This window comes from Diaporthe amygdali (genome assembly GCF_026229845.1).
Source record: "Diaporthe amygdali strain CAA958 chromosome Unknown NODE_56_length_267093_cov_64_804720, whole genome shotgun sequence".
NCBI lineage: Eukaryota > Fungi > Ascomycota > Sordariomycetes > Diaporthales > Diaporthaceae > Diaporthe > Diaporthe amygdali.
Window position 1 is genome coordinate 199,228 of NW_026517076.1, and position 14,239 is coordinate 213,466.

The window sequence follows — 14,239 nt, forward strand, 5'->3', positions numbered from 1 at the left end:
AGAATGAGCTTCCAATCATAGGTACTGGACTTACCTCTACGACAGCTTTTCCTCTCACCTCGGCAGCAGCGCGCAACGCGATCCTGCGATTCGACCTCGCCCGCCTCGATTCCCGCAACTGGGCGACTTTCAAACCGACAGCACAGAAAGTCGCCAACAAGGCAATACTCGATTCCGACACTCTCTAGCTCGGTCATTCTTCCCGTACAGTCATGGCGTCGGTACATCAGAATGGCCACCTCAATGGGGTCAATGGCGCCTCGGATGGCGTGTACGCGAGCAAGCGATTCGCTGATGTGCCAGCAACACTCGACATCCCCGTACAAGATCAAGAAGATGAGGCCGTCGAGATCGATTTGACGAATTTGATGGATGATCCCTCCGATCTATGCGATCTCTTCGAGGCTGAGCATGCCGCTCGGACATATTGGATGGCTGTCGCCTTGGCTTATGCTAAACAGAGGAAAGTCGACTATGCCATTGAGACACTGATTCGCGGTAACGCTCTCCAGACAATCAACCAGCGTGACAAGTTGAGTCTGGTCAGCTGTCTCTGCTGGATGTACCTGTGGAAGAGCCGTGACGCACCTCGAGTCGCGCCAGAAGGACAGCTCGCGTCCGAGGCCAAGACCAAAGAATACTACCTACAACAAGCAACCGCGACCCTCAACGAGGCTTCACGAATCAATCCAGCATTTCCACCACTATTCCTTGCGCGTGGCGTCCTCTATCTGCTTCGCGCGTCGCTACAACCGCCTTCAAAATCAGGCGGTACAGGTGCTATCGATCCAGAGAAGGCAGAGCTGTTGCGCTCCGCTCTCAAGTCCTTCGAGGATGCCATCCGGGTCTCATTTGGCAAGAACATGTTAGCTGTCATGGGAAAAGCAAGGGCCCTGTTCTCCATGGCAAAATACCCAGAGGCGCTGTCGGCATACCAGGATGTATTACAGAAAATGCCCGACATGGTCGACCCTGATCCAAGAATTGGCATTGGATGCTGCTTCTGGCAGCTCGGGTTCAAAGATGATGCAAAGACTGCTTGGGAGAGAGCGTTGGAGATCAATCCTGACTCAAAGGTCGGAAACATCCTTCTTGGACTGTTTTACCTCGACAGCAGCGGCCACGTTCCCACCAACAGCCCTGATTTCATTCGACTTTACAAGAAGGCTATGACGGAATACACCCAACGGTCCTTCAAGCTTGACAAAGACTTCCCGCTGACTTGCGCCACCTTTGCTGGATACTTCTTGTCCAGAAAGAACTATGCAAACGTGGACAGCCTGGCACATAAGGCGATTCAGTACACCGATGTGAACGCTGTCGCCAGTGATGGCTGGTATCTGCTGGCTCGCAAGGAGCATTATGCCGGTGATGCGGATCGTGCAAGCGACTATTACAAACGCGCCGATGATGCGCGAGGAGGCGACCAGCGTGGATACTTGCCGGCCAAGTTCGGCCAGGCACAGCTTTTGGTCATGAAGAATGACCTCCCTGGAGCAAGATACCATCTCGAGAAAATGAACAAACAGGTTCGGAATCACGAAACCATGACACTGCTTGGGACCATTTACGCAGAGGAAGTTTTCGCCAATGAGGCCGCTACTGTCAAGGAGAACAAGACCAACGAGGCCAAGCAAGCCATGATTCTACTAGAGGGCGTCAGATCTGCGTGGAAGGATCCCCAGAGGAATGTTGCTCCTGACGCTTCGGTGCTTCTGAACCTCGCTCGGCTATACGAGACCGAACACCCGGACAAGGCCCTGCAATGTTTGCAACAGGTGGAACAAATGGAGCTCGACCAAATCCCCGATTCTGCCATCCCTGATGATATCACTGACGAGATTGCGAAAAAGGCAGCCAAGCGAAGGCTGCTTTCTCCGCAACTTCTCAACAACATTGGCTGCTTCTACTCCCAGGCGGAGAAACACGAGCTTGGGAGCGAGTTGTTTGAGGTTGCTCTAGACTCTTGCATGAGAATCGAGGAGACTGGTGACAACGAGGACATGGATACTGATGCCCTCGTCACCACAATCAGCTTCAACCTTGGGCGAAGCTATGAGTCGAGGGGCTTGGTCGAGAAGGCCGTTGATATCTACGAGCGTCTTCTTAAGCGCCACGATGACTACACTGACGCCCGAACTCGCTTGGCATACATCAAGCTGCGAAAGAATCCGAATAAAGAGGGACCCGAAGCTGTTTCGAAACTCTACAACGAGCAGCCATCTGACGCCGAGGTCAGGGCGCTTTATGGTTGGTATCTCAGTAAGGTCACGTCCAAGAAGAGGCCACAGAATCTGAATGAAGACCACGAGTACCGCACTTTCAAGCGGACCCTGCAGCAACTTGATAAGCATGATCGATACGCCTTGGTCTCTATGGGCAACATGCACCTTTCGCATGCCAGAGAAACACGACTCCACACGGAGGCCGACAAACAGAGGCGGGAGAAGGAGTACAACAAATCAGTGGAGTTCTTCGACAAAGCCTTGCAACTGGACCCCAACAACGCGTACGCCGCTCAAGGTATGGCCATCGCACTGGCGGAAGCAAAGAAAGATTACAGAACAGCCCTGTCGATCCTGCTTCAGGTTCGCGAGACGATCAAGGATGCGAACGTGTACATGAATCTCGGCCACACTTACCACGAGCTGAAGCAATACTCCAAGGCAATCGAGAGCTACGAGATCGCCCTGTCCAAGGAGGGAAAATCCAGAGATACCATGCTCATCTCATGTCTGGGCCGAACCTGGCTGAGCAGAGGAAAAGCCAGTATCTCAGTTGCACACGGCCAAAAGATTCCACCTGAAATCAATGCCTACTACAAGGCGCTGGAGCTTGCAAAGAAGGTAGGCGTGATAGGCAAGTCGCATGAGGAAGAATCCCGAGCTAACTTAACCTATAGGCCCTGGAAATTGCCCCGGAGCAAGTCCATTTCAAGTTCAACGTGGCGTACGTCCAGATTCAGTTGGCCATGACGTTGAGAGACATGGCAGAGACGGACAGGACGTTGCAGCAACTTCAAGAGGCTGCGGAAGGGTTGGAATCTGCGATCACGACGCTAGGCGAGGTTGCCAACCGGCCAGACACTCCTTTCCCCAAACACGAGTTGGAACAGCGTGCGAACATGGCCCAGAACACACAAAGGAACCAGCTGCAGCGCGCAATCGACCAGCAGAAGCAATACGAGGAGAAGAACAAGGAGAAGATCCAAGCAGCTCTGGAGCAGCGGCAAGCTGAGCAGCGGCGCCGTGAGGAAGAGAGGCGCAAGGCGGAAGAAGCAGAGTTCGCACGGAAGGAGAAGATCCGCAAAGAACGCGAGGAAATCGCAGCGCGGGACCGAGCGATTGCTGAGCGCCGTGCGCAAGAAGAGCGCGAGAGGCTCGAGGCCGAGATGACCGAAGACAGCGCGGGCGAGCGAGTGAAGCGGAAGCGCAAGCCAGCGGCGCGGTCGAAGGGCGAAGGTGGTGATCGCAAACGCCGGTCGAAGAAGAGGAGGGACGAGGACGAGGGCGGAGAGGATGGCGAGGGCGACTTTTCGGAAGAGGAGCAGCAGCGCGAGAGGCAGCCTAAGAAGAAGAGGCGTCTCACCAAGAAGGAGAACAGCAAGTACAAGTCGGCGGAATTCATCAACGATAGTGACGCAGACTCGCCAGCCCCGTCGCAGAAGGAGGACTCACCGGTGTCGGCCATCTCATCGCCGGAGCCGCAGCCAGACTCGGACGACGAGGGTGGTGCGGGCCGGATGGACGTGGACAGGACTGCATCTCCTGGTGGGGCGAGAGGCGCTGCAGGCGAGGACGACGATGAGGAGGAAGGTGGCGTGCAGCGACGGAAGCGTGCGAGGAGGGGTCGTGTGCTTGAGAGTGACGACGAGGCCGACGACGACGAGGCGCCTGCGCCAGAGAAGGCGTCACCAGGAGCGGATGCTGGTCGGGCAGATACCACCATGGCTGACGGATCTGATGACGAGTGAGAGGGCGACAGGTTGCGATGCCTCGGCTTTCATGATCATAGCATCAATGTGAGGATGACCAGACAATGTATTAATGTGCTTATTTTGTTTGTGTGACGGTGTCTAGTGTGCATGGACGCTCTGACCGGACCGGCCCAGCAGCAGAAATGCGATGAACAGGTTCTAGACACCAGATTGAACTCAATCATGCGCATGTTCCCGTGACGGCCTGGGTTCCCGCGTCCTGCGTACCACGACAACTTGATGCTTTGTTCCTTGACTTCGGAAGCCGAATACTGTGGTGGCTTGGATGACGGAAGCAAGCGCATTTATTCTACCTATATTTGCGCTGTTTCGAATTGAAGGGTCGCCAATATACTTACTCGTGTAGGATATCTACATGTAGTAGAGATACTGCTTTTTCTGTGGCATGACGATGGCGGTGGAGTCGAAGATCACCCGAGAGACAAAGCAGGCATGACCTGCATATCGGAGGGAACATCGAAAGTCTAAATTCTGCAGCCCCAGCCCAGCAGGCCCAAGCAGGCCCAGCAGGCCCAGGGAGGAGGCAGTGGGCACTGGCGGGCACTGGCAGGGCACAGCCAATAGGACTGAGGCTCCAGGGATGGGAAAAGGAGCCAGACCCCAGCTTCTGCATTCCCAGCCCTCAGGTGCAGGTGGTCTGGGTGGTTGCTGGGTGCTTGGCTGCTATTTCTCGACGCGAGAGCCCGCAATTCCAAGTCACAGTCACAATCCAGTCCAGCCCCCGTCGTCCCCGTCCAACCGTCCGCCCTCTTTTCCACGGCAACCAGCAACCAGCTCAAACCGGCCCAGCCAGCTTCTTTTCGACTTGCCCATGTCCCATGTCCCCATCACAACGTCAGGTCAAGACCAAGGCGTTGGTTGTCTAGTCGAGTTGGACAAGGGAGCAGGCATAAGCTGCGCCGCCGAATAAACACGCTCGCTCGTTCTGTCCCGACCTTCGTTCGCTTCACTATTGTCATCACAACTACAGTCTTTGTCTCTGTTGCACTCGTTAGTACGGCCCAAATTGCCAACGATCAATCCAGCCTAGTTCCCCATCATCTCGCATCTCATATCTCGCAAACCCGCACCTGCACCCGCCTCTGCACCTTGTTGCCGCCGGCCTCGTATTCCCCTGGCTCGTGTCATTCCCACTTCCGGTCTCCACGACTGGCACTCCACTATTGCGCTCGCTCATCGACGATACAAGACTAAACAATCGACCAATTCGACGACGACGGCCCGCTGGCCCTGAACTGCTTTGCGAGGCACACAGTCTGGACGTATCTACGGGAAGGCACTGGAAAAGATCATTGAGGGAAGTCGCGCCGTCAAGACAGGATCGATCGGGGCCCTGGATTTGACCGTTGCGAGTTCCCTCTACAGCCGGATTGACTTCCGGCTTCCTGGACTCGACTCGGCCCTTAGCCCTGCCGACACTCTCCTAAGGCCTCGAGCCTCGGAGCATCGAGTACGACCGCGATCCAGGCGCCCTCGGCCGATCAAGCGCCAGACAACGACAAGATGCCTTTCGGCGACTTCACATCCTTTTGCCAGACGGCACCGCTGCCCCTGTGCGCAGCCGTCGGCCCCATCACCTCCATATCAAACGGCGTCGGCATCGAGACAAACTGCTATGCCCGCAACATCGAGCTGGCCAACACCATCATCTTCCAGATGGCCACGAGCGCCATACACATTGTCGCCCTGGCCATGACCGTCATTATGATCCTCCACGTGCGCGGCAAGTTCACTGCCGTTGGTATGTTTCCCCCCGCTGGTTGATGTTCCTATTTGTCGCCGTAAGACTGACCAGGATCGGATCACAGGCCGCAAGGAAATCATCAACTGCTTCTACATCTACATGCTCCTGACGTTCATCTCCCTGTGCGTCGATGCTGGTGTTGTCCCTCCAGGCTCAGGCCCCTATCCGTACTTTGTTGCGGTACAAAACGGCCTTTCATCTGCCCTCATCACCTGTCTGATGATCAACGGCTTCGTGGGCTTTCAACTATACGAGGACGGCACGCCGCTGTCACTATGGATGTTGAGGCTGTCCTGTCTCGCCGCCTTTGCCATATCCTTCCTGGTGTCTCTAGCGACCTTCAAGAGCTGGGCCGGCCTGGGGCCTACAAACACAGTGGGGCTGTTTGTGGTGCTGTACGTGCTGAACGGGGTGCAGTTGCTCATATATCTGGTGATGCAGATAATATTGGTGTCCCAGACGCTGCAGGACCGCTGGCCGATGGGAGACATCGCTTTTGGTGTCTTCTTCTTTGTCCTTGGCCAGGTTATTTTGTACGCCTTCAGCGACAAGATCTGTGACGCTGTGAGCCACTATGTCGATGGCTTGTTCTTTGCCACAATCTGCAACCTACTGGCAATAATGATGGTCTACAAGGTATGTCTCCCCGCGTCCGCACGCCCCGCGCACAACTTGCCGTTCCGCGTCATTGCGAATCGACTAACACTACGGCTTGCAGTACTGGGATTCCATCACCAAGGAAGACCTCGAATTTTCAGTCGGAACTAGGATGAACAACTGGGAGGTGAAGGAGCTGCTGCCCGAGGAGGAGCGTCGGGGCACAGTATACCAGGACGATCCTTATGCTCAGTCCAGCACATACGATCACGGTTACTCACCGTCACCAAACGCGACTGGGCACCGATACTCGTCAAAATACTAGGTAGTCAAGGCTTTCCAGGAAACGGAGGCCGCGACGGAGGAGGACAACGCATGGCAAACGTAATTGGTGGAAAAGGATAGGATAACGCAGCTCGAAAGCTCTGTTATCGTTGGCAAGACGACTAATAAAAAGCTCGTGCTGCAAATATGGAGGAAAGGAATAATACGGCCATTGTGTCAGCGACTAATTCTGGAAAAGGGTTGCACGGCGTTCCAAGGTTACCAGGGAAGAGGCGGGCGGTGTGGATGGAAGCAGCCAAAGAGGACTGGACTGGCCTGGAGTGGCTTTCCGATGTGATGGTCCAAGAGGCTGCCCGTACTAGTAGTAAAAGACTAATCGTATATAATTCCGAGCCTAAATCAAAAACACCAATCCATGCGCATATTCTCCCTGGGATTACGTGGCGTGTTTTGGGGGACCCCCGGCGCGCCAGATAGGAGCGAGCGAGCTCTCTCGTTGTCAGATGAGTGGGGTGGGGGGAGTCGATCTATAAGGAGGGATGGACCGGATGGATGGCATTGGCGTCGCGGATCGAAGCTTGGGTTGCTTGAGCACTTTTTCTGGCACTTTGGCACCTAGGCAAGGGGGGATGTCTTTTTTTCTAATCTGCGGCCGGATAGACGGGCGGGTAGATGTGGGTGGAAAATGGGCAGGTTTCTTGATACGAGCGGGAGAACAATGACGGGACCGTACAGTACAAGTACAGAGAGAGGGAATCAACCCAGTCTCACTATCCATCAAATTCCGCCAGGGGGAGGGATGGCGGACGGGCCGAGCTGATGCTGGGACACCCCCTATATCTAGACAGCCTTTTTTGGGTAAAAGTACGTAAACCTGCCTATCCAAACCTAGGCGGGAGAAAGAGGGAGGTAAAGCGTAAAGCAGAAGGTAGAGTATAATACGTTTCGCAATCCCTCCCCCTCTCCTTTCAGGCTATAGACGGAGGGCTACCGCCTAAGGGTGAGTAGTGCGACTCTATTGATACGAATGGAGCCTGGGTGGTGGCCCTAGTATGATTCACTAGTAGATGAGTATTTTTTCTCAGCTTTTCCTGTTCTTGGCTGCACCAACGCAGGCTGTTGGGTTGGACGAGGGAAGGATGGGGTGAAGGATGGATGGATGAACGGATGGATGCAGCCCGGACTGTTGGGTAATGAAGAGAATGATTTAATGTAGGGAGAGTGAGAGAGAGAGTGACTGACATGCCAGCCGACAGGGGGTGTGGGATGAAGGCTTTCCCAAGGTTTATTGCTGCATGCGCCTAGGCTGCCAGCCATGCTGAGAGGCAGGTGATGCTGAGTGAGTAAGTGATAGCTAAAGTGCCACTATACTAAGGTCCAGGTGGATTGATGGGTGGTTTTAGGCCCGAGACAAACCCTGGTGCCATGTACCCATAGTATTCTAGTTTGACCCATCGGGTCACAGAACCCTTTCATCCCAACGTTGGCTTGCTTCAATTACGTGTGTGTGCATTTGCATGTGCAATTTGCGTGTGCTCTGTGCTGTGCGTGTGTGTGTGTGCACGTCTTTGCTGATCGGACGGAATTTGGGGGGAATTTGGGAACTGGACTGCCACTTGTGACAGATTAAGCCTTGTGTAATGATGCCACCATGGGGGCAAATATGAATGGCATGGCCTGTCTCGTCTTGGGTGCAAAATAAAAGAGGATTCGCGATGGATGACGATAGTGCAGCTTTTGCTGGGGGGTGAGAGAAGATAGTCCACAGGAGGGCCCCACCCCTGGACCCAAGTATAGCTACATGCACCACGTACCCTTTCCTGCTTTTTGCGCAGGTAATAAATGACCGGCTGATTTTCCTGACTAAACGGCACCACACACCACTCTCTCCCACTCTCTACTGCACCCTAGGTAGGCCAAGGTATCCGTACTTTGCCGTTTTGTGCTCTGCTGGGCGCACGCAGGACCCACCTAGTCCCCAGCTGCTATCTTGAGAAATCCGTCCATCTGTTGGTCGCAGTATTATTAGCTTCCCTAAGCCCCGAAATTCATCTTTTCCTGCCAGCAGCGCCCAGCGCCCAGAGTCCCGCGTCCAGATTCCAGCGTCCTGGGTCCAGTGTCCAGCCCAAGTCGCTGGCTCAGGCGAGATGGTCGGCGAGGGCGAGGGCGAGTGCGAGGCCGAGAGAGAGAGAGAGGCAGATGGCGTTTGTGATGTGTGAAATTAGTACTTGACAAACTAGTTGCCCGTGCCTTCCAAACGATGCGGCCTCCTGAGTTGGGTTTTGATCCCTTTTCCCGTCCTGTCTGTCTGTCTGCCTGCCTACCTGCCTACTTGTCTGTCTGCGAGGATTTTAACTTGCCCAACTTTGGCCATAGGTTGTCTGTTGGTAGGCTGTGTGACTGGCGTAACTTAACTACCTCACTGAAGTGACTGACTGAACGAACGACTGACTTATCTGCCTACTCCTGACTTATTTGACTACCAAAGTATTCTTGCGCCGTCTAAAATACTTTTTTGCCTATCTATCTCTCCCCGTCTTTCTCATTCTCCTTCTTTTCCTCCTGATCTCTTAACATATCTCTCTACCCACCTATCCACCTACCTACCTACCTACCACTCCTTCCTACCCACCGACGCCGACTTCTCAACCCCCCATCATCAAACGTCACTGGTAAGTGATCGTGCGTTGCTGCGTACGCGCGAACGAACGTTTTCGTACTGCCTTTCCCCCTTTTGATACTCGCGCCACCACCTGCATCTACCTACGCTCAGTACGGTACACCCATACCACCCACATCCACATTCACATCCACATCCACACCTACGTCCCCATCTGCATCTGCCTCGCATCGCATCGCATCTGCACCACCCTGGACGCCCTACCGTCCCTACCTGGCCCGCGCTGCACTACCGCAAACACCCAAAGCCCGGGACTGGTCTGATTTATTTCCATTTCCACTCCTGTGAGCACATATTTGGGGTCCACGGGCACGTCGGCTTGAGTCGTGTCTCGCGTGCTGGTCCAACAGTCTCGGTCAGTACTGCATCGCTACATCGCTGCATTACCCAGCCAGCCTGCTGCGTCAGCGCATGAATATTCGACTATGCTAAGCCAAGCGCACTCGTTGCCCATTCCTCTGCTTTCACCTTTCGCTGCCCATTGCTGACGCCCGGAGCTTCCCAGACCCGCCCCTGTCCGTCCGTTCTTCTCGCCGACCACCGACCGTCACGAACGTCTAATCAACCTTTTGATTTCCATCAAACCATACTAGGTAAACGCCCCCCTGTCTCCCTCAACCCTCCCCCCCCTTCCTTCCCAAAATTTGGAACCGCCCCTCCTATACCAAGTATCAACGGCCGAGAGACTATTACTGCCATACTACATGCTTTACTTTCTCTCGCTTTGCCTGCCCTGCCCAGCTCTGCCTGCCCTTCCGCCCCGCCCGACATGTTTTAAAATACGCATTACTTTGATTTTCTTACCAGAAAGCGACCTAGTCTGACACTCACAGCAGCTCTTTCATTTCCGCCCGATGAAACCGTATCCGCTCAGCTAAGCGACCGACGTATCTCCCTCGTAACACCGACCATCTTCTCATCACCACAGCCACCAGCACGGCACCATCTGCCTTTTTTTTTTCTTTACCCCCACCACAGCGTTGCTGCTCTCCACCTGACGACCGATCGGGGTGTTTGCGCAGCCGCGTGCACTGTCTCTGACTTTCATCCCATGTTCAGCCGTAAGTTTCTGCGTGCGTCTATATACCTGCACACCTTCGGCCTTCCCCCTTTTTTCCCCTTCACACACAGTGCTGATGGTCACACCAGGAATGAACGTCCGTCACCGGCCTGCAAAGTAGGATCAGATCACGTCATATTGTGACCGAGGTGGATACGGCTGGCTGCTGGAGTACCTGGTCCGGACCGAGCATCAGTCAGGTCTCGGATGTGCAACTTGCAAGCGAGCTCGCGTTTGCAATTTTCCTCTCTTTCCATCCCGGGATACTTATTGCGGCTAGAGCCGCAATAAGATGGGATCAGCCATGGCGGACAACGACGTCCAGGACTGGGCCGAGATCGAGGCCAGCTACTGGTCCGACACAATCAAGGCCCGAGCAGAAGAGGACCGGATCATGATTGGCAAATTCGAGGCCAGGACGGACCCGATGAGGCGGCGGCTTGCCGTGCTGTTTGATGAGCGGGAGGAGTATACCAAGCGGCTCCAGGAGATCAAGAGGCAGTGCGATGCTGTGGAGGCCGACCTTGACGGCGTTTCTCTGCAATTCGAGGAGGCAAAGCAGATCACCGCTGACGACCGGGAGCGCAAGGATGAGAGTGCGCGGGCCTGGTTCAACTATAACAAGTCTCGGACTGCGCAGCCACAGCCTCAGCAGAACGGACACCCGAAGACAAAGGGCAGACGAGGAAGCAGGACTGCGAGCTTCAGGGCCAATGGCGACACGCCTGCTCGAGGAGCCTTCACTGCTGTCAATGAGAACAGCAACGGCCACGCCGACCAGCCTGCCTCACCGGATAGCTCCCCGCTATCGGAGCCACGAGATGTGTCGCCGCCCGACAAGGACCTGACAGGCGCCGAGATCTTCGACCACGAGGGCAATCGCATCGTCCCTGTCAAGCGTATCACTCGCGAAAATAAATTCACTCGCCAAATTATGCAAATTCCCATCCAACGTCACATCGTCGTGCGTCCTGGCCGCAAATTCACACAGGAAACTATAGATAGCATCTACGAACCGAGCGACGCCAAGGGAGCGAAGTGGCTGAGTTGTATGATTCAAGCGACCGGTGAGGAGCAGGACTCGCCTTGCACATCTTGTGTCAACCGGGCAGGAACATGGGTCGGCTGCGTCATCGTTGGCGGCGAGGATTTCCCGCGATGCGCCAACTGCGAGTGGAACCGACAGGGCTGCTCAGGGTCGTCTTATCACCAGATACGTGCGCGGGACGAGGACCTGCACACGGTCCGGAAAGAACACGATTCGCCATCTCTGGGGGAGCACTCGGTGCTGCCTTCTCGCGAGGGAAGCTCCTTCGGCGGATTCACCCCAGTCAACAGTGGCCTGTTCAGATCCTCCGTGACAGACGCCCCCGACGGTCCTTCGAGCGTGCCATCCAAGCGCAAGTCCCTGCCGAGCAAGAAGGGAGGTCGGAAGTCCCTTCCTAACATGGCGATGACGGGCAAGGAGGACGTGGAGCCCATGGAAGATTCGATCTTGGGCAACGGAGATGGAGAGGAGGTTGTGGATCCCAGTGACCCTGGCCCGGAGATTTCTAAAGAGACTCTCCTCCTGCGGGACAACGGCGTCGAGTTCACAGAGCCTGAGATCATGCGCGGTGTGCCGCTCGAGCGCATCACTCCAGACCACCCCTACTGGGACCCTAAGTGGGAGGTACTGGATCAGGTGACTCAGCAGAAATTGGACAGCTGGAAGCGGAAGTTGGAAGAGTGCCTGGCTCTCAACAAGAACCGATTCCTGGCCGGCCGTCAGGTCAACCGCGGAAACACGATTATGACTTTCCTGCAGAAGACCGACTTCCACCCCTATCAGCTCGTTGGCAAGAAGTGGATCACGAAGGGCCTTGTCAGCTACGACACGATTTTCCGCCTGGCACAGGTGATTGAAGAGCTTCCTAAACTCGGAGTTGACGTGACGCCAGTGGCATGGGTTCGCCAGCGCATGCACGAGCTCTCCGTGGAGCAGGGTGAGAACTTCAGTTTGGCGAAGACGGTTCACGAGCTATACCACGATCCCAAGCTGAGAGCCCTCCGAACAAAGGCGGGTGTGGGCAATATCGGGCGACCTTCTGGTGTAAAGAAGGGCATGACTTCAAAGGAGGCGAAGGCTAAGGCGAAGGACGCCAATGGAACCCCGGGTAGGAAGCGGAGGCGCCAGTCTAGCGGAAGTCTTAAGCAAGAATTGAAGCAGGAAGACCAGACCAGCCCTACGGGTTTCCCGACATCGCCGCGCAGTGCCAAGAAGAGCAGGCCTAATTCATCAAGCAAGCACGACATCGAGACAACTGTTGGAATTTCCCCTTCTCTCCCCTACCATACACGGGGAATTTTTAACGGCGCGGATCAAGACGAGTTCGCTCACGACGGCTACACGTCGACAGACTCGTATAGTGGCGACAGCATCATGTCGATCGACTTCCGCGTGATGCAGCTCAAAACGGCACAACACACCACCAACATGAGCCACACGCAGTACTGGCACTGGATCAGCGATAAGACGAGCCCCCACTTCGAGCACCAGGTCCTGCGCACGGTCGAGCCCTCGGCCTCGTGGGGCGTGTACAAGGAGCCGCTCGACTTCCACCTGCGGCTGCACGAGCTCGACCTGGTCGAGTACTGCCTCGACAGCGGCACCGACTGCACCAAGATCGTCGTGCACACGAGGCCCGTCGCCAAGGTCGAGCACCGCGGCATCTTGATGGCGTTCTTCAAGCGGCAGAGGACCCTGAAGCGGTTCTTGGGCTTCCTGGAGAAGAAGGGCGTCACCCTAGTGAAGCGACCTGCGTAAGTGGACTTTTCTCATTTGAATGACCTTGAGTTTAAATGACAAGGTGCTGATCTGTGGCGATAGTGAGTACATAGAGAAGCAGTGGATTAGCATTGAGTCGGCCGTGCTTCCTCGCAGCGAAGACGACGAGTAGGCGCCCTCAAACTCGCTCATCAAGCGGTTTGATGCAGCGCCCTTTTTCATCACCTCATAGCGTTGATCTTGGAACGTTGTGAATGATTTCGGAGCTCCACCAGGAGATCTTGTTCTTGCCGGCATGATACTTTGAGTGGCTGGGTTGGGCAAATTCCAGTCTCAGAGGAAAGCACCACTCCAATCGACCCTGTCACCTTCCATACAGGGCGGCGAGCTGGCGAGCTTTGCGTACATTTTTCGAAAAGTGTTTTAATACCTACCGCCTGGCAGAGGTGGCACGGACAACATTCCCGGAAATATCTCTTTGAAAGAGTCACACATGGGTGGCCCTTCAGGCTCATAATGACCCTTGTTCCCTCCCGACAGCAAGCATCCAAAGTAGAAAAGGGGGAAAGGGGATTACTGGGACGGATACGGCGTTACGGAAAGGAAGCTCATATATGCGGTGGGAGACAAAGGCATTACCCGACGGACAGGAGTTTGGAGGCGGGTGCATTTTTCAATTCTGTGCCTCTACCTTTCTCTTCCCAAAGACCACCAATTACCCAAACCCATTTTTTTTTCTTTTTCGTATGGCGATGGACTTGCATTTTCTGGCTCTGCGTCGGCATCTTGCTTTTGCCTGAGGATTCTTGCGCTGGGATATTGGTCGCGAATTCTTTGGGGGTTTCGGTTCATATTGGCTCTAGTTGGTCGTCATAGATCCATTAATACTACATGAATGAAGAGAAAGAAAAAAGAAAGCATTATTATCATATTCAAATAATCTTGTCGCGTCTACTTGCTTGGTGAGAGAGTGTGCCGCGGTCTACGGAGGCAACCTGGCTGTGGTTGGACTGTATGCCGACCTGAATTATTTATGGAGGATTTGTGAGTCGTTCAAGATTCTGCCACGTGCCGTCCAAAAGTCGTGATAATCATTTCCAGCCTCTTCT

At 54.8% G+C, this 14,239-nt stretch overlaps 3 protein-coding genes across 3 annotated transcripts; all 3 read left to right on the forward strand.

The window, feature by feature from the left end:
- Window positions 1-212: 212 nt before the first annotated feature.
- J7T55_011168 (tetratricopeptide repeat protein 1) lies at window positions 213-3,973 on the forward strand (the record flags this gene model as incomplete). Its single annotated transcript, XM_053135576.1, has 2 exons — window positions 213-2,846; window positions 2,903-3,973. The coding sequence occupies 2 exons, from the start codon at window positions 213-215 to the stop codon at window positions 3,971-3,973; spliced, it is 3,705 nt and encodes a 1,234-aa protein (XP_052986807.1).
- Window positions 3,974-5,500: 1,527 nt separating this feature from the next.
- J7T55_011169 (uncharacterized protein) lies at window positions 5,501-6,663 on the forward strand (the record flags this gene model as incomplete). Its single annotated transcript, XM_053135578.1, has 3 exons — window positions 5,501-5,738; window positions 5,806-6,377; window positions 6,460-6,663. The coding sequence occupies 3 exons, from the start codon at window positions 5,501-5,503 to the stop codon at window positions 6,661-6,663; spliced, it is 1,014 nt and encodes a 337-aa protein (XP_052986808.1).
- A 4,004-nt stretch (window positions 6,664-10,667) lies between these two features.
- J7T55_011170 (uncharacterized protein) lies at window positions 10,668-13,302 on the forward strand (the record flags this gene model as incomplete). Its single annotated transcript, XM_053135579.1, has 2 exons — window positions 10,668-13,165; window positions 13,233-13,302. 2 exons carry the CDS (start codon window positions 10,668-10,670, stop codon window positions 13,300-13,302), a joined length of 2,568 nt encoding a protein of 855 aa, XP_052986809.1.
- Window positions 13,303-14,239: the final 937 nt, after the last annotated feature.